Source organism: Pholis gunnellus (assembly GCF_910591455.1).
Source record: "Pholis gunnellus genome assembly, chromosome: 16".
Classification (NCBI taxonomy): Eukaryota; Metazoa; Chordata; class Actinopteri; order Perciformes; family Pholidae; genus Pholis; species Pholis gunnellus.
The window spans coordinates 7015333-7035032 of NC_136543.1; the positions used below are offsets into that span (position 1 = coordinate 7015333).

Consider the following 19700-nt stretch of genomic DNA (forward strand, 5'->3'; position numbering starts at 1 on the left):
GTTTGTAAAAAACAAACTATATCAAGGCGAGTCTCAGTCCACTGAGAGCAGCGCTGCAGTCGTAATCAACTCAACTTTGCTGGTTTCCATTTTTGCACCGGAAGCAAGACGTTAAATACCGCCACCGATGACACATTTACAACAACAAGGAGTCCCCCACTAGACTGTGTCCTGCTGGCTGGGTAGTGTCACTCTGTTTATTGTAAAAAAAAAAAAAAAAAAGTAATTTGTGACACTACCCAGAGTCTATGTGCTGGGGAACCCCGTGAGTCAGAAGTTCATAACGAATGTAGAGAAAGGGACAGGCGACAGGGAACGCGGGGAAGTAGAAAAAGGTATGAAGAAGGGAAATGTCGTGCTTAGGGGGCGAGAGAGAGAGAGAGAGAGAGAGAGAGAGAGAGCAGGAAGCTGACTCACTCGCCCCCCTTCTTCCAGCCACTTGATCAAAAGTTTCTGGGCCGAGCAGCTGACCAGCAGGAGGGCTCTGATCTCTCACATCGCATAAGCACACAGACACCAATAACCCCCACACACACACAAGTACAACGCACAATGCATTTGTGACTTTAAACAACTGTTTTACCAATTTACAGCCATTTTAGTTTGCATTAGTTTGCATGCAAACCGCGCTAACTATCACCAAAGGTACATTTGAGGCAGAACTTAGGTGTTGGATGGGTGGATGTTTTGAACTGCGGATGGTGCTCCATCAAAAGTCCTTTCATGTTCCTGAGGGGAACATGAATGTGCATGTACCCAAATTTCGTGGCAATCCATCCCTATATTGTGGAGACATTTCACCAAAACACGAAGAACGTGAACCTCATATTTGGCGCTGGAGGAAGAGTCAGGGGAGCTCATCCTCTGTGGAACATGAACGTCTGTGTAACGTTTTATTACAGCAACATTAAAAAACAGCCTTGTGCACGAATTTGCAGGCAGTGTACATATGTTACCATGCAGATTACTCACAAAGGACTCATATTAAAATGGGCTTTTAAATGCAGGCTTGAGTGATTGCCGTGCCTCTGCGTATGGTAATAGGCTCTTGGAATGTGCAGAATTCATTGCTTTCCACATTTTCATTCTTTATTCGGTCTCACCTCCAAGAATTCTCATATCTTCCTGTCAGCCTCTCACTTCTCTGTCCTCTGTCTCTCTCATGCTTCTTCGATCTCCACCTTCATCCTTCTTTCCTTTTTTTTTTTTTTTACCATAGCTTCTTTATCTCTCTCTCCGTCACATCCATCTTACTCCCGACCCGTCTGCACCTCTTCTTTTTGACGTCTCTCTCATTCCTCCTCGTCTTTCACCCTTGGCGTTTTCCTCCATCTTTCACCGTTACTCCCTCCCTCTCCCCCTCTCTCCCTCTCTCCCTCGCTCCATCTCTCTCACTTTGGGTGCCCTCCTTTTCTTCCCGTCCGTTTGCTTCTCTGTGATCCACATCGACATCTTTCTCTCTTTTCCTCTCCCCACTTCTCTTTTTAGAATATGTAATCTTTCACACTTCCTGGCATCATCCATCTCTCACTGACCCCGTACCCCTCCTCCCCCTCTCTCCCTATCTCTCTTTTCTTTTTCCCTCTGCCCCCCCTTGTGTTTGGGAAGACTGAAAATACAGTAAGCAGCCAGTGTGACTCAGCTAATCACACCTGGCCTTTAACACATCACGAGCACTAGAAATGAGATCAGTAAAAACACTGCCATTCATCTGATTGTCTGATTGAAAAGAGTACGCATATAAAGGCTGGGCATGGTCTGATAATTTTCATTGAATAAAAGAAATGAGATCTCTCAAATTACATGTTTAAAAATCAAGCAGCCGTGAATGGACTGTGCCTGAATACAACCTGTAATTTGATCATTTAAATCAATAATACTTTGATCAAAGGAAAGAGAGTAAAAAGTGTACAAATACAAGGCCACCTTCTTTTTGCAGCTGTCGGTGCCTGGCAGTGCACTTAGTGGTGAGGACACATTTATGTCAGCAGCAAAAAAAAAAGAAGGTTTTATATTCAGCTCTACTTTATATAAAAAAATATTCTGCTGACACAAAGGAGGTGGACACCATTTCCTCACAGACGGCCCAAAATTTTTTTAATAAAAGAAAAAAAGAGAAAACATTCTATGGCACCGTATATAATGCATTAGATACATATTTATAATGCATTATAATACGTTAGAATAAAGTATTAAGTGATTAAGCCACTCTATGTGGTCATTGGGTGCTCGAACTAAAGTAAAACATATTCTTTTATAATTTTTAAGCAAACAATGACCCCTTAGAGTAACTTACAATTACATTATAATGAATTGTAAAAAGATTATAATGTATTATAACTATGGGGACCTATGAAGTATTATGATACTTGACCTCAAGTCATGAAAAATGCTTTTTTTGTTCTTTATTAGTGTTTATTAGATTATTATATTCCATGTATTGTACATCATAACTTGTTGTGTGTCTGTGTGTATTATATATTTGACTCTGTGTTTATGCCACTGACATATTGTTTGATGAATCCGCGTTGACGCGCACACAACACAGTTTACACAAACATGCCAATAAGCCTTCCATGATGCTTTCACTTCAGGAGGCAGCCCGGTGACACAGAGAGGAGCGGCATGGAGCAAAGCTAACCTCTTTATCGCTTTTATTCTCTCTCACTAAAGCCTAACAGCCCCATACACAGCGCACACTCCACTTGTAATAATGATTTATGTGGCTGTGTACTGCATAATCGAAAAAAAAAAAAGAGAGATTTGCTGTGTTTTTTTTTGCTGTCCATCTTTCGAAAGTGTCTGACAATCAGGTTGAACCCATCCCCCCATCCTCCGGAGTTTCAAGTGATTCTCTTGACTGGACGCGTCGATGCTCAGCCCTCCCTCGCTATTCTCCGGCGCTCTTTATCGTCCTCCTCACGCGCCCTCTGGCTATTCAGTGCTCGCCTCCTCCTCAACGCCGTCTCTCCTTCACTCTTTCAAGTGGGTATAGGTAGACGGAAAACAGGTGGGTGGACGAGGAGTAAATAAGGCAGACGGGCTGTTAGGCAGTCGCCGGGAAAACAAACGGGCCAGCCAAACTGTCCACCAACCTCCGGGGTAGTCGTTCAGTCAGGTAGGCGGTGGGGCAGGCCGGCTTCTCTCTGTGTGCTGCCGGTTTAATGGCATCAGGTGCTGCTGTCTGCAATGATTAGCGCCGGGGCTGGAGTAATGGGCTCTGATAACAGTAATGGATCGGCCCACAAACACTTAGCTCGGTTTACTCTCTCTAATGCCCCTCATGGCCCAACCCTCAGCAGCTGTCTGTCTGTCTCCCTGTCTGTCTGTTGACACAGCTAACGGGAGCTCCACAATTCATAAGATACATTGATTTCTTTTGTGCGAGAATCTCTTGCTGGCTTCTTTTCTTGATCTGTACTTTACACAATAAAATCTCCTGTACCTCTCTGTTCTTTATTTTATTTTATTTTAACTCCATATCTAACCAAATGCCACTCGTTCACTTCTCACATTTTCTTCCAGACGCCCACGCTCGCTCGGTTCACTTTCTATTCCTCAATCTTTCATACCGCCTTCTCCTTCCCATCACCTTATCTTTCTCTTTATAATAACCTCTATGATTAGTTATTTTTTTACCCTGGCCATTGTTTCACACTCCTGTCCCTCTCTCTCTCTCTCTCTCCTCCCTTTTCCATCATGTCTCGGTTCCCCCACTGAGGGCAGCTTGAACAGGTGGCCTGTGGCAGGTTGTTGCTGTGCTCTGCTTGTTGGTCTGCAGGAGGCTGCCAGCCTGTCTTGTGTGCGTCCGCGCGAGAGTCTTTCTCACTAATGCGCGTGCTGGTGTAACATGCAGGCGCTGAGGCCAGTCCGTGCATATGCTCATATCTGTGCATAAATTCCTGTTTGTGTGCGTTTGTGCTCGTCTGTCCTGCTGTAAACCTCGGTAATAGAGCGGGGAATAGGAGAGGAGTTCAGCCAGAGCAAGTGATTAAGAGAAATCCCTGCAAGATGGCGGCTCTGTGGCCTCCTCTGGGTAAACAAGGGAGGAATGTGTGGAGAGGAATGAGAGCCTGGTGGCTGCTGCCGAGGACAAGGACAGAGCGGTTTATGACTTGGGGGGATTAACAAGCTGAAGTGGAAACTTTTCTAAGTAGAAAAAGTAATAAACCATACAGTGTTTGGATTGGTGGTGGAAATAGAGCAGCCCTGGCTACTCTGGCCAAGGACTTAATTGCAGGTATGTGAGAATGTACAGGCCCAAGCACCCATTGGTATAATAATGGATGTTTGGGCCTGAACACAAGGGTTCCAAATTGGTTCTTCCTTAATAAAGGCTGAGGTTCTACGCAGAACTATTTGCCTCTGAAAACCCCTTTTTGGAAGAAATAGTTTGTCAAGGTTTGTTGAAAGCATGGATGTTAAAAGATCCTCCCCTGGTGGGTTCTAGATGAAACGCTTGGAACGTTAAATGGATCTCTGCAGAACCCCCTGAAGGGTTCTAGATGAAGCTATTGGGGTATAAAGTGGTAATTGGAAGATGAAACCTTGAAATAGAAAAGGGTAACTGGAAGAGCCCCCTAAAATATAAAAGGGTTCTCAGTAGAACCCCATGGGTGGGTTCTAGATGAAACCCTTGGTATAATAAAAATGTTCTCAGTGGAAGAGTTCTTGTTAGTACCCTTAGAGCAAGTTCTGGGTGGAATCATTACACCATAGGAATCATTACACCATAGAGGGGTCTTCTCTAGAATCTCTCATAGGTTGTTCTCGTATGGGGGCAAGTCGAGGAACCCAGTATATGGTTCTCAGTAAACACCTTTATTTCTAAGAACCTATAGGCATGTGCGCTCATACACAGAAGAACACGGACTTTAATGCACAGACATGAACAAAGACAAACTCATCCACTGTCAAACAAATCACCTTCTAAAGTTCCCACTGCATGGAGGCAGGAATCATGACAAGGGTCTTTGTTAGAGTGCATGTGTGTATGCACATAGCAAGTACAAGTGTGTGCCTTTATGCCAGTGCATGTTTACGTATTTGGGTCCATTTGTGTGCACTTCGGTCTGTGCATTTGCGAGAGTGTTTGCACATGGGTCTAATCCATTTGCAAAGTATTCATCGTTACTGCTGCAGCCTCCATCGAGTACCAGAAGGGCGGGAAAACAAAACCGCAACAAACATGTCCGGTAAGTATGGAATACATCCTTTACTTAAAAATCAAATATTGCGTGCAGAGCATCACTTCTGTGTACCTGGCGAAGCCGACTCCTCTGCTGACCCCGTTGGCATCCCTCAGTATCCTCGTGGAGATGACGTGACCCAGGGGCTTCAGCATGTTCTCCAGCTCCTGCTCATCCATGGACACCGGCAGGTTGGAGATGTACAGGTTGGTGGGGTCCTGCTCCTGTTGCTGGAGGGCCAGGAGTGAGAATAGTAGGGGAGGACGGATAGAGGAGAATAGGGGGGTGGGGGGAAGGAGAGGAAAAGATGAGAAATAATGTATCACCAACAAGTGTAGGAATCATGAAATATGCATGAGCTCCGTGTCGTGGGACATCACGTAACACGTCTCAATCCCGCCAACAGTGGAGCCAAACTCTGTCTGAACTTTGGCATTATTGACGCTCACACAATGAACTGCTCACATGCCATATGAACACACCCATGGTTCACTTGTGCCTCTGGCTGTATGTGTGAGATGGATAAGTGTGTAGGCTCCATTATGGATTTGTGTGTGAGTGGAAAGTATTATGACAGTCTATAGCAAAGATCTTGCTGCACATATTTACATGTAGTTGTAGTTGAAGTTTGAATGGCGTCTTCTCAAGTAAGTAAATAAGTCGGATTTGCAAACACAACAGTAGAAGTTGCTCCTCCTCCGCGGCTCGATGACACTACCTAGAGAGTTTAGCGATCTTCAGTTTAGCTAGCGAATGGGAGAATGTATCCTAGAGCTTTCGACTCAGACCACACCGATCACTGTGCCAGGACAGGACAGGACAGGACCCCCGGGGGAGAAGAGGCCGATGAGTGACAGCTGGAAGCGGAGGCAGAGCGAAAGGCAAAGACACACCCAGAAACGTCCTGAACACAGCAAAATGAAAAGAAAAAAATACAGGCAGAGGGCAGGGTCCCCTCAGATAAAGACACCTTTGTTGGGTTTTTTTAATTTATTTTATTTTTTATGATTCTACAAAACTCGTCAAACACGGCAGCTTGGTCACCGGCCATTACGCAAATAAGATTGTTTCTGCTTGTTACATGAATAGTGTTAAAAAAAAACTTCCAATGAAGGTTCCCTCAGTTTTTAGGTTTACCTGGTTCGGTTAAGGCAACAGAACCACTTGATTAGGCTGAGGAAAAGATCTCTGTTTGTGTTAAAATAACTGCGTTTTGTTGCGCGAGTCATGTATGTGGCGTCAATGTTGACTTGGTGTCACGCGGGACACAAACAGCGGCCTTCTGGGAGAAAGCCTGTGTCTGTCTGACCCATCCATCGACCCTGACCTCCTTTTTATGAGGACTTCTCGCTCTTTATACTACGTCAGTTGCTCTCACCGTCTAATGCCGACGCATTGGTGTTATCATACAGGCGTTAAAGGGTGCATCGGTGAGTCAGTATCAGCCGCTCTGACCAAGCATTGGTATTTCACTTTCGTAGTGAGAACGTGTTGGGAAATTCTACTCTTTGTACATTTATGTCGAACGAGGACTAGAGAGTGAAAAGCAGTGTAGTGTGGGTTGTACAGCAAAAGCGTTTTCCTTGTTGTGCCCAGGGGCTGCTGCTAGCTAGGTGAAGCCGCACAGCTGGCGGTGGGTTGAGCCTGAGGTATCAGAGGGCCCTGTGAGCTATAGCTACAGTAGGAACAGCTGGAAACAGCAGCCTCAGTCCCGCCAGTCAATCAGTCACTGTGCCAGGGAGCCACCGCCAACCATCCATCCACCCATCTATGCTGCAAGTCAGCCAAATTAAACATGAAACTACATTATGCCATCCTTATCTCTGATGGTGTATCTTTATGATGCCTGATTGTGATCCGTCACCAGCTGTCGTTCATCACATCTCCTCGTTATCCGACATCCACATCTCCAAACCTTTCATCCGACAGCAGCCGGGACCAGCTGGTTAAAGCTAACAATGGCAAAGAGCAGCATTACAAAAAGGGCATCCATGCCGTGGTCGGTGGCTAGCGTAATGTGATGAGTGAATACTGCAACATTTGAAGTGGATTTACATCCACTTCCTTTCACGGCTGTTTGCAGAGGATTCATCTTGTATAATATAACATAACTTAACTTAAAGATAATTAATAGATGTTGATCTTTTGGATAATTGTGAATGGGTGACTGGAGGCTGCCTTTGTGAACGGCACTTGAAATGTATGTATTTAATTCAATGAATGCAAAGTAGAATGTGCTCTCACCCTGAATCCAGTTAATCCAGTCAATAATGTGAGCAGCGGGGGGGGGGGGGCTTTAAAAGAAACTTCGCCATTTAGAAGGGCAATATCTGCGTTATAGTTGGGCTCTGTTATGTAGACATGCATCTATTACAATTATGGAATTATAATCCATAGTATAAAATGGATCTGGCAATAGTCTAATAAACTTTAAAGGAATACTTCACCCACAAAATGGCCATTTGTATATCAATCATCAGCCCGTGGTATTTCACATGCCCACATGCAGTATAATCCAAGTCTCATTTAACCAGCTTTAAGCTCACTACTTACCAAACGCATGCATCTTCGCTATCTAACTATATAAAACACAGTCTCATGCTTGCGTGGGCCCACTATTCATCAAAGCGCTTTACAGGGCAAGTACGGTCAAGTTGTAGAACTAACTGACTTTTGCCCAAAGAAAATGAACAATATGCACATAACACTGTTTTTAAGCCAGATGGACGATTGTTTCGCACTACTTTGACATCAGTTGATTCAGCGTCAAATAAATGCCTCAAAAAGATCAGAAACACGAGTCTTCAGTGATGTTTTCTCACACGCATATGCAGTACTGTAAACAGCAACTTCAGCACTGAAGTCTGTCTTCTTCTCGGTAGGGGGGTTGCGCAGACACTTCAGTTGCCGCCTGCATGTAAACACCGTCTTTGAGAATCTTTACAGACTCTCTGTGCTTCGCCAGAGGCGACACCGCCTCACTCCGTCTCGTTTTGCTCTCCGCTGACGACGGAGGAAGAGGTTAAGGAAGAGGAGAGAGGAAGTGCCTCCACCGGCGTCCTGCCTCCATCTCTCCATCTGTCAGAGGAGAAGACGAGTCCCTCCCCTGATTAATTAGCCGTCTTATCTGACAGGACATGTTTGATCTGATTAAAGCCTTTGGGAGAAAGCCGATGCCTGATGTGAAAAACCGCAGCTCTTTCTCCTTTAACCAGGAACTCAATTACCCAACTTTGGGGCTAACTGCACTCCTCCCTCCTCTGCAGGTTTGTCACATTTACGTGCTGCAGAAGGAGCTCACAAGAGTTTGTATAACACAGGATTTGGCAGTGAATGAGGCTTAATTAAATCTGCCCGTGAAAAAAAAATTAAAAACTACTGTACACGTGTCACTCTCTAAGTCCCTTTGGTGTTTGTAGCCGTGCAGCTGTGCTTCGCTTTGAGTTTCATCGGTTATGTGAGGCGATGTTTTTCAGGATTATGTCAAACACGCTTCGTATTCCAATGCAGACAGGAGTGTGTGGATCAAAGCGTCAACTGACTGACTCTAGTCACTGGGTTAAGCCAATGATACGAGAGTTTATGTGTGTGCTTTTTGAATGAAAGCACCGTCTCCCATAGGCATATGTGACGGTACACGCGGCGAAGGGGCTGCGGCAGGACGCGGCGAGGTAATTCGTGCGCGTGGGCTCCGTTTGCTGGGGGATTATCGTGGGGAGGCCTCATCTACGCACGGCCGCCTCGCTAAGTTTCCTCTTTGATGGCGTTCCGCGCCACAAAGCCCTAAATACCCAGAAGAGAAGGTTACGGTAGGGGAGTGGGAATGGGAGCGTTCTGACGGGAGGTGAGACGGGCCGCCCCATTCCACGAGGAGATTTCATTTCCTTTAATGTCAGCCTCCGCACACGCTCCGCTGTCAGGCTATGAACGAAACGGTAATTAAGGTGTGTGTGTGTGTGTGTACATATTCCATCTCAGGGTAATTATGCGTGTGCGTTTCTTCCATCGAATCTATACAATGTAACGCTGTGCCCGTTTCTTTTTTTGCTTCGTGTGTGTGTGTGTGAGGGCGTTTGCGTCCGTCCCCTCGCCATTGACCGGTGTCGTAGAGGGCTAATGGAAAGGCTCCAGGCTGCGCAGCGCCTTTCATGTGCATAATTCCTTCACCTTGCCACCAGGAGGACAGGAGGAACCCAACTGTGTGTGTGTGTGACAGAGGAGGGGGTGGGGTGGGGGGGGGGGGGGGGGGGGGGCAACGTGTCATTTCGCGCTGACGGATGGCCCACTCGCTAGAGCTGACAGCCCTGTAGCTGTTATTTCGACACCCTGCTCTGTTTACCTCACAGTAATTTCTGAGAACATTACTATGCTACAGGGGAGGGGGGGGAGTATTAGCAGAGAGGGGGAAAAGAAAAATAATAAAAAGATGGCGGTGATCTGGGTTAAGCAAAAAAAAAAAAAAGTAAAAGGAAGAAGAGAAAATAGGAGTTGTAGATCACAGTGCAAAAGGTGAAAGAGTGAAAAGGTAGGAAAGAGAAAGCCGCAGAGGAAGACAGCTGACATGACAGGCAGATATAACACATTAAAGGGAGCCCTTGTTGCCTTTGACACCGCTTGAGGGAAAAGAGACGTCAGCCGATAGAAGTCTCACGTCCCGCCTATGGGGCTCTCAGGGCTGTATCCGCTAAACTGATACAAAAGTTTGACGGAGAGATGCGTTGCCTTGACCGGGGGCACTGCATCTAACTCCACGCTGAGGCTCGGCGCTGCCCTCACTCGCTTTTCTCATGCCACGTTCCCTTTACCCCATTCTGTCTTTCTTTTCTCCCCTTTTCATACCGCTGACCTCTCCGTAGCCTCTCTTTCTCAAACTTTTTTGACAACACTTTATTTCTTGAGCGACCTCTCTTCCGTTCCTCCCACTACCTGATACCCGCTTGTCCTTCCTACCCCATCATTACCCTCTCCTCCAGCCTTCTTTCTCCTCTCCTCCTCCTCCTCTATCCATTTAGCTGGCTCAAGACATTAGAGCTGCATTGTATAATTGGCTCTGCGGGCGAGTGCGCATGTGTATGAGCGTCTAGCCAATGCCAACCGGCGAGGATGTGTTGCTGACAGGTTTTGCAGATGCCAGTTCCTGTGTGTCTTGTATGTAGGTTGAGGATCTGCACTCAGATCTTGCTGTGGGAGCCCGAGTCTGGGGGAAAAGCATTCAGAAGACAAGCGGGCCGACCAAGTGGAGGGAAGGAGGAAGAAGGGGTGCGGGATTTGGGGAGTCGGATGAAAGGAGAAAGCGTATGAGCGCATCAGCTCACGTCAAAAGTTTAATATGCGAAGAGCCGGAGAATTCGGAGTCAAAAAGGTAGCAACTACAAAGGAGGCGTCATTCTAACAGCCGGCTAGTCAGCTGGTCAGCTTACTGCCCTTTGATGAGCGCTTCCACGTTTACTGCTGCCACTGAGGAGCCGGGCGGCAGGATCGCGCTACTTTGTAGAAGCCGTTGTCAAAGCGCTCCCTCAACACTCTGCCATTCTGTCGGTTTGCGAGCCCCTCCGTGACACTCCGGCTTCAAACCCCATCAACGCCCGAGACTTCACATTACGGCGTGTCCTCATCACAGCGCGCCTCTGTCCACCGACGCAGCCGCTCGCAGGAGATACAGAGCCGAGCCGCAGCAGGCTCAACGACACAAGAGCACACGAGGCTTCAGGGTGGGAGTTTGAAGGAGGAGTTACATTTTGTTAACACACAAAGAGCAGCTTTTTTTGTTGTTGTTGTATCAATCCTGTATTAGTCAGATATACATACATAGTCAAATGTGATAGGTCATGTGTAAGCTCGATTGAAAAATAGTAAAACAACACATTTACTGGCAGAGATACACGTGATCAACGCTTCAAACACTCCCGAGTTGTACTAATGCGCGACACAATCCAACATAAACAACACAAACGTCTCCGACCTACAGGCGCTCAGTCACAGAGCAGCACGATACCGAGTAAAGGAAAGGTGGCGAGAGCGCAAGCTGGTAACTCGTGAGGAGAGGGGGTGGTGGGGGGGGGGGGGGGGGGGAGCTGACGAAATCCACATTCCTGATTCAAACCTTCTGTTGGAAACAGAGGGCTGTGAGGCGGAGGATCGGAGCCATCACCCAGGGCGGCCATGTTCAATCCAATTACCATATTGCGTCTGAACAAACAGCCCAAATCAACGTCATTTAAACATTGCTGTAATAGTGCTGCGATAAGCGTGTATTGGCGGGGGCTAGAGATTCACAATGAAGACATGCTGTGTGGGCAGACAGTTGTCAGTGCTTAAGGAAGTGATTGAAGTCTTATTTTCTGGCATTGCTGTAATCACCTTGGCACATACACCTGTCGTGATTTGAGAGGAAGTTGTGTTTCTGTTGAAATTGTGACACACATTACACAAGTACAAGAATCAAAACCTGCACGAGGAAATCTATTCAAGAGGCTGTGAGGAGATAAGTTATACACGGATAGCGTTGCAGCTCCCAGAAAAGATATTTGTTTCCCTCTTTATCTTCTGATTTATGTTAAATAATACTGTTTTTTGGGGGTATATTTTGGGGGGATTTTGGAAGCCCCTGAAAGGAATGTGAGAAAAATGATGTTTTAAACGAACGTGGAAAGATTATGCCGGCAAAACCATTTTTCACCTATTCTTAAGTCAGGCAGGAGAGGAAACGATTTAGACCAGACGAAGAAGCTTCTTTCCTGATCTGTCATCATCCTCAGTGTAAGCTACCAACCCGATCAGTCACTTCATTTATTCACATTAGGATGCTCAACAAGATCCTGCACGCACCATACGTCTATTAATTAACCTCTCAGCACCATCTTCTAAAAAGTAATTCAAAGCTTGTCACAGGGCACGCAATTTATTATTATTATTATTAGAATTAATTCTTTTTTTTGAACACGTTTTTTTCCACAAGATACAGGAGCAAGATTAGAGGTTCACCTCGCTCACGCAGCGTTTCCATTTTGGCTGGAGCACAATGTTAGCCGATTACATAAAAGTCGTACAAATTACCATACGTTGCTGCAGAGCACAGCTTAATACATCACATTATTCCGCCACGGAATGCTTCCCATGAGTGCAATCCAAGCCAATGACAACTAAGTGTGTCCTAGCGGCCCAGAGGCACCGAGGCGTTTAGGTAGGTTTTAAGACCTACACTCATTCGCTCGCATAATTACGCACATCGGTCCCGCACAGCACTGCATCTCCTACATGCACAAACTCGCAGCCATGCGCACACACACACACACACATATATATGTGATCTGCACACACACACACACACACACACACACACACACACACACACGCAGTCAATCTTTGTCTTATTACTGCTCATGGAAAACGGCTTTCTCGCTCCTCTGTGTTATGCTGAGATGATAGATGCTGTGTAAGGAACAAAAGTGGGTGATACATTATTGAGCCCCGGAGTTTGCTAACACAGCGGTGGGGCTTTGTTTTACTAACTCTCTCAGCTGGGCCTGCTCTCTTGCTGGCGTCGCTGGTGAAATATTCACCCGGCGGAAGGCACAAAAACCGGTGTTTTGGTATGTACACGTTGGCTTTAACTACGCATGTCAATTGAAGCGACGGTTACAGGTCGGATCACGGGCTGCATGGAGCGCACATTCAAGGTCAAACCCTTCATATGAATTTTGATACGGTGTGAAATCTCAAGTGATATATCTTCTGTGGCTCACCACCATAAAATAAAGGTCGAGTACCACTTCAGCATCGAAACACTGAATAAGTTAAAGTGTGCTGATGTTGTTCTGCATCTTTGCCCCACACTTGAATGTTTTCAAGTCTGTGTGCGAGTCTTCGTGGCAAATCGTGGTCCTGGAGACGCCTGCTGTAGCGGGAACTACCACAGAAGATGTTTTATGTGTCACGATCGCTCAAGATGCATTCACAAAACTGGACAGTTGTGTAGTTGAGATAAAAACATAGGTTGAGATCGAAGATGGGTGCGGTCAGAGCAAGGCCAACTTGCCATTGGCCCCCACCTCTTGTTTGGGTCGAGTTTGATCTCATCATTTCTTATTCTTACTGTCAACCAATCCCATGAAAAGACCAAAACATACAATGTGTACCTATCCAAGTCTTTCATCTTTAAAAACTACTTTCTGCTCATACAGCAGGACGCTGGGATTTTGTTCAGCAAATGTTACTCAAGAGCTCTGGTGAGTTTATTACAGCAGCAGAATGGTGGATGCCAGATTGACCCACAGTCAACTTTATTCCAGTGCTCGTCGTAATGAGATAAAAGGTCACGGAGTGCAACACTGGGGCTCATTGATGTGTTTTTAATAATATTTCCACAGCAATGGCGGCGTTTAGCAGAGGAATCCGCGAGTCTTTGGCTGCAGAGGTAAGGCTTTGTTAATATGAGGAATTCATTAGGCTTTTAGGTATTTTCAAAGGATTTGTTCATAAAAGAAAGAAAAACCAGCCATCCTTTAATATTCCTGAGCATCATCTACCATACCGAGCGTCATTTTCCCTCTTTTACATATGTGTGATGAAGGGATCGTATCTTTTGCTTTTGCAAAACAGGCTCAACACCACTAAATTATGTCTGCCATCAGTGTCACGGCTCATACATTTTGATGCCAGGTTAATGTGAATTTAAATGGGTCGATATGCGCTTCACCCGCTTAATCACGACCCCCCTGATTTGATTTTGTCTCTCCCTCGGTGAGCTAATATTCCAGAGATTAAAATTTCATGTGGGGCTCATATCAAAAATTCATTATTAACATGGAAGACGGGCACGACCGCCTTACCCCTGTGCTCCAGCGAAAAGGAGACAAAACCCATGCAGCCATAGTGTAAGTGGGCAGCACACGTGCGTGCAAAGATTTGCAACGCTTCCCACGAGGACTTCAAGTCAAATTCATCCCGCCTTTGCAGAAACATTAAAAAAAAAAGAAAGTCCTCATAAGCTGTGGTTACGGCCTCGGCCGCGCTCCCTCAGCTCACGAGCAGGCAACGTTCACACATGTCTTCCCAGTTTCATAATACATTTTCATCAGCGTAACCTTCATATTTTTCCATTAAGGCGTTTGCAACAACAGCTCATTGTGTTGTCGCCGGGGTAAATGCATTTTTTCCGTCTTATGCATCTTTCATGATATCATTTCTGAGATTGAATTCCTCCTGGCTGACATCGTGTGGAGGCGGAGGGTGCAGGTGATGGTGTTGGGATGGGAGGACGGGGGCGTTCAAAGGAAATGGCGGCGAGCTGTTTAATTTCCACTGTTGACCATCATGAGGATCTCCGTGGGCTGATGCACTCTATCTGTAAATTACCGATCACTTCACCCCCCCCTCTTCTCTCCAGCCTCTTCCGTTTGTTAACAGAGGAAACAGTTCAAACCCAAACCTCTCTTTTTCAAATCACTACAACACTCATTTTCCTCTTTCCATGTCGTCCACATAGCCGAGAACACGCGCTCGTTCACATGGCTATGATATTTGGTGGAGGAGCCAGCGGGACTCTAAGGCCGCGTCCCATTCCATGGCGGCTTTGTGGAGATGAATGCGTTAAAGAGAACAATCCGCTCGGCTACTTTTGTCTTTCGTTCCTGCTGTGAGTTTGGCACACGTGACGAATGTCCTCTTCACACCCAGCAGTGCCATTCATGTCGGTGACTGGACGCGGCGGAGTGGTCATTTTGATTCTCGATCTATAAAGTCAAATGTGTGAGTACCTTGTTCAACTCCTCAAAATGGTTCTACAAACAAGCATTAACAGTTTAACAAAAAAATTGTTTTGTTGTTTTGCTTTTTGTGCGTGCACTGGGAAGTGGTGAACCACTAACTATTGGTCTGTGTCGTTATAGTCAGTGGAGCTGACAAAATATAAATGATTTTGGGGGGAAAAAACGGTATATATATAATCCACATATGTGTATTTAGGTGGACACACAAGTAGGATTAATGTGTTTAAACCAATTGAATCAAATCTACTGAAAAAAAAGGAAAGACTAAACACCACTATAGCTGGCAGGATGACTACATCTAGTATGGATTGACATGTCAGGAGTCAACCACAGCGAAATAAATTCCTTGAAGTTGTCTCATCGATGGAGTGGGCCTTCCTGGTAGAGCAACCACAAAAGGTTGGGAACTCTGCCTCTCGGTTCAACTCCGAAAATGTGTCTCCAAAGTGCTCTCCTCTCCACTTCAGGGCGGGCCGTCTCGTTCAACGCCACGGACGACCCTCTGAGCTGCCCTCGACGGGGGTTCACCGCATCATCAAACCGTCACGCGTGTGAACTCGGCGGATGCGAGGGTCAAATGAGCCGTTGCTTGTGGATGTTAAGTGAAAAGGCCGCGTCTGTACCCAGAACCAGCTGGGTCAGAGGATGGAAGTTCACAGACAGGGAGGAAGTCACGTGCACTTCGACATGCATCAAACACGCTCAAAACGCTCTCTAACACACGAGCGCCGGCTCGCAGCTCCGATCCAGTTTAAAAAGCGCACACATACGGTGTGTTTGACGAGTCAGATTCAGCGTTAAGATGACAGGCAGGATGTGTGGGTCCTTCTCTAAAGTGGTGCGGCATCATCGCAAACCTGGAGAGTGACAATCTCTTTGTTTCCCTCCACACTCCATCACCTGCTCTCCAAATGGAGGCACAATGCAATTTGCACTCATGGATCTACTGCACAGCAAATGGCATACGCTGTTTGCCTGCTCCACAAACACACCCTGAGTAACCACCCTGGGTCATGGGCTCATTTGTTATTCCTTAATGTGCCGGTGCTCACCGGGGAACACTAAGGCTGCCACGCGAAACTACACCGGCGCTGTGAGCGTCGTATGTCTAAACCGCGGCAGAAATGCCTTCGCCTCGGCGCTGTCACATCCGCGCAGAGGAATGACAACGCGGCGGAGGCGAGAGCCGGGGAAATATTGAAATATATATTAAAGAATTATTTCTCAATGGAAAACGGCAACAACAAAAGTAATATAAAAAAAGAAAGAAAAAAAAAGCAATAATGGAAGTGTTGAGCGGGGAAAGCCACTCAGAACAAATCAACATTTATGTGACATCAGTCAGGTTCAGTGGTGGAACTGATGCAATGATTTTCAATTACAAAACTCTGATGTGGAGAATTAGCTCCCTGTCTGTCACAAAACACAGGTTATTGATGCCGCTGGTTTTTAAATAAATAGTGAAAAAGAAAAAATGACATCCAGACTTAATAGAAGTCGATTAATTCCTGAATATTTATTTCCAAAATAAATGGTTTGAATGTGTTCTCTCAGACACATTTAAACACAAGCGGCTTTAATTGTTTTGAGCAGAACAGATTAAATGCTCATTAATGTCACTTTCTTCCCGATAGCGGCACAATATGTTTAACAGCATGTTGAATATATTTCTTTTGGAAACAATGGCATATGTTGTCCTCTCAGTCCATAACGTACCCACAATTAAATCTCGATAAAATGAGCTTCTACCATATGTGTGTATGATTGTGGCAAAAATGGTAACAAAATAAAATGCACACGTTAGTGAAAACCAGACAGGCCACCACGTCCGTTACACGTCATCCATGTGTTGTACACAGGAGCCCTTTTGCTTCCCGTCTGTTGACAGCTGCCTCTGGGGCCCTTCGCTAATATGCATGCATTCACATTCTGGACTTCCAACATAAATACGTCCGTTATTATGCAGTGGCCTTGACACAATATGGCTATGGCTGAAGCTTTTTTCAACATGACACGTCAAAGTTAGCAAAACATAAATGAATAAATAAATTGTCGAGATCTGTTCGACCTTCATGTGTTACGTAGAGGTAGACTGTGTCTCTGTGTGCCAGCCTTTATTCTTTTTTAATAAAAATGGATTTATGCTGGTGTCTATTCAGTTATAGCAAGAAAAGTGGATGTCTTGCATACTTATTTCTGGTATTATTGCTTTTATTTTCCATCATAATCACATTTCAAAATAGAAAAGTGCACTTAGTAGAGTGTGGATCTCCGCCAGGTGAGTCTGGCAATGATGACCACTACTGTAATGTTTGATGAATGTATACGAACCACAATTTGTACACACTCTCACGTCTCACGCGTCATCTACGCTGTAGATAAACAGATATTCAGCAGTGTTTCCATGCAGTTTGTTGAGCGATACACCGCGTACATGCACTTGTCTCAGTCGAGGAACAACTCTTAATGCGGAGTGGAAACAAGAGTCCAAACTAAAGTGAGGATTCGGCAGTCAGTGACGGTCCAAAACAGCCCAAAAAACATGCTCTCAAGAAGTGTGAATCACTGCACCCACGAGAGGTCCTTCAGCATAAAATGAGCACAACACAATATTAGGCTGATGGGTCCAGCTGTTTGGGAGATTATAGACGAGGATAGACGGACAGACACAGAGATGCACACACACACACACACACACACACACACACACACGACTGAATACGTAATCTCCTGGCGAAGTTCATATAAAATACATGTACTCTTTGAAGTCGCATTATCAACACTTCCTTGTGGGGCATGTGTTGTTACATGCTTAAGAATCAGTGAAGGGAAACGCCTCTTAGCCATACAGCTGCTACTACCAAAACCCCAAAGGGTGATAAAAGCTTAATCGTTCCTAACCTGCAACCATTACACAACGAAAAAAGAAGAATCCTCTGTGGTTATTTCCCACTGCTAAGTGATTCTGTTGACCCATCAAAAAACAGAAAAGAACAGTTTCCGAACCCAAACCCAATCCCCTCGGTGTGTATTTCAGCGAGAGCGTCATTAGCAGGAGATGACCTATATAGAGGGGGCGGCTGCTTGTTACACTCTAATTCTCACCCTAAATGGCCTGGAAGAGGGCCGGTTCAGCGGGAGATAATGTGTTTGTTATGGACACTAATGACACAGCGGAAGCAAAGTAACGACCCACCCTGGGTGTCCCACCGAGTTCAGTGGCTTCATCACTCCCATTCCATGAAAACTTGGGAGAGCTCTCCTCACGGGCTTCCTCTTTCCGGAGACGGAGGGAGGGACACAATGGGGGGAGGAAGAGAGAGAGAGAGCGAGAGAAACGGAACAAAAGAGAACGAAAGAGGAGTCTACTCTTTTGCCCAGAATTCGGGAAGGCCATGAAGGGAGGAGTGCAGACAGAGTGAGAGAAGGGGAGAAGGAAGCTCGGAGGGTAGCAATACATCTGTAGTTAAAAGAGTAACAACTGACAAATGAGCTGCAATCACAGAACCATTGGCCACATTCTTACACATCTTGAAACCTTTTGTATTCATTTTTTTTGCACCAGAAGGGTCCGTATTCTTTATTGATTCTTTAGAGTTTAGTTTGCGGGAACTTCTTACGATGTGGGACTAGCATGAGAGAGGGTTGCTGGGTAATCAGGACGGGAAGTCCCTGGTTTGTAAGCCAACAGCATAGACGAGTCGAGACGGATGTCATGGGTCTTGGCAGCAGAGACAGAGACATCAGTGTCCACATGACAGCATGACAGAGTGAGTGAACTCTGGACTCTAGAGAAACAGACAAGAGGGACACCCTGCGAGATGGAGGAGGGTCACCTCATCCGGGGGTCATCGCGGGTCGAGAGTGAGAGGAAAATCACTTGCAAGGTGCCTTGAAATGAATCAGCACCCCTCGGATGTCCACACCTGCTTTAAGTCTCCAGATAATTAACTGTCACATGTGTCCCTGTAGGTTTTTCAGCATTTCCATAATGAGTCCGTCATTAATCATCGCCATCCAAAGAGGACTTCATCGTGGTCAAAGCCCCGGTCATTACAGTGGTGTAGCTCTTCCTGCTTGAGTCAGCGTGTGAACATGTGTTGTTCTGTGGCTTCAGTTAAATGATACTAAAAAATAACACGGCGCCCTAGGCGGCGGCGTTAAGGCCCATTGCACAAGACTGCGCAATAAACACACCGACGTAAAGCAGGAGACACTAGCCTGCTCTCTATAAATCCTTCAACGAACCGCCTTGGCTCATCAGCGTGTTATCCGGACGGCATCTAATGAGCTCTTAATTGGAGAGCGTCTGCATCACTAACGGGGGCCCCCCCCCCGTTTGATGCCACAGCTGTCAAATGAGACTTTCATCCTGACATGACGGCAGGAAGTGTGCATGTGTGTACACGCATGTGTTATGGGAACTTATTCGCATGATGTTCGTGTGGAACAAAACGTGATGTGAGAGATGCGTGCGCTCGAGGAGATTAAAGAAAGGAGAACGTAATGAATGATTCCATGCTGTATGGTGCGGAGGCCATGGGTGGAAAGCCGGTCGGAGAGACACTGACAGGCGCCGAGGGAATCAGCGGCTCACAGAGAGAGAAATGTGTTTACCCTCCAAAACAAGTCTTAAAAAACAGGGCAGCTCGGCAGCCCGGCACCAGTCGGCTGTGAAAACAAATCGAGATGACCCGCAGCACTGGCAGCTCGCTAGCGTGTGAACGGCGTCGTTCTGTGT

The 19700-nt window shown here is 46.0% G+C and overlaps 1 protein-coding gene across 3 annotated transcripts in view; it reads right to left on the reverse strand.

The window, feature by feature from the left end:
• Positions 1-19700, reverse strand: part of LOC306708118 (RNA-binding motif, single-stranded-interacting protein 3) — a gene marked incomplete at its 3' end in the record, with an annotated part of 180058 nt that overhangs the window by 61474 nt on the left and 98884 nt on the right. For all 3 annotated transcript variants that reach the window (XM_079175841.1, XM_079175839.1, XM_079175840.1), the window contains exon 5: positions 5262-5419. In XM_079175841.1, the coding sequence (XP_079031967.1) occupies positions 5262-5419 (158 nt within the window). The remainder of the gene's footprint in view (positions 1-5261; positions 5420-19700) is intronic.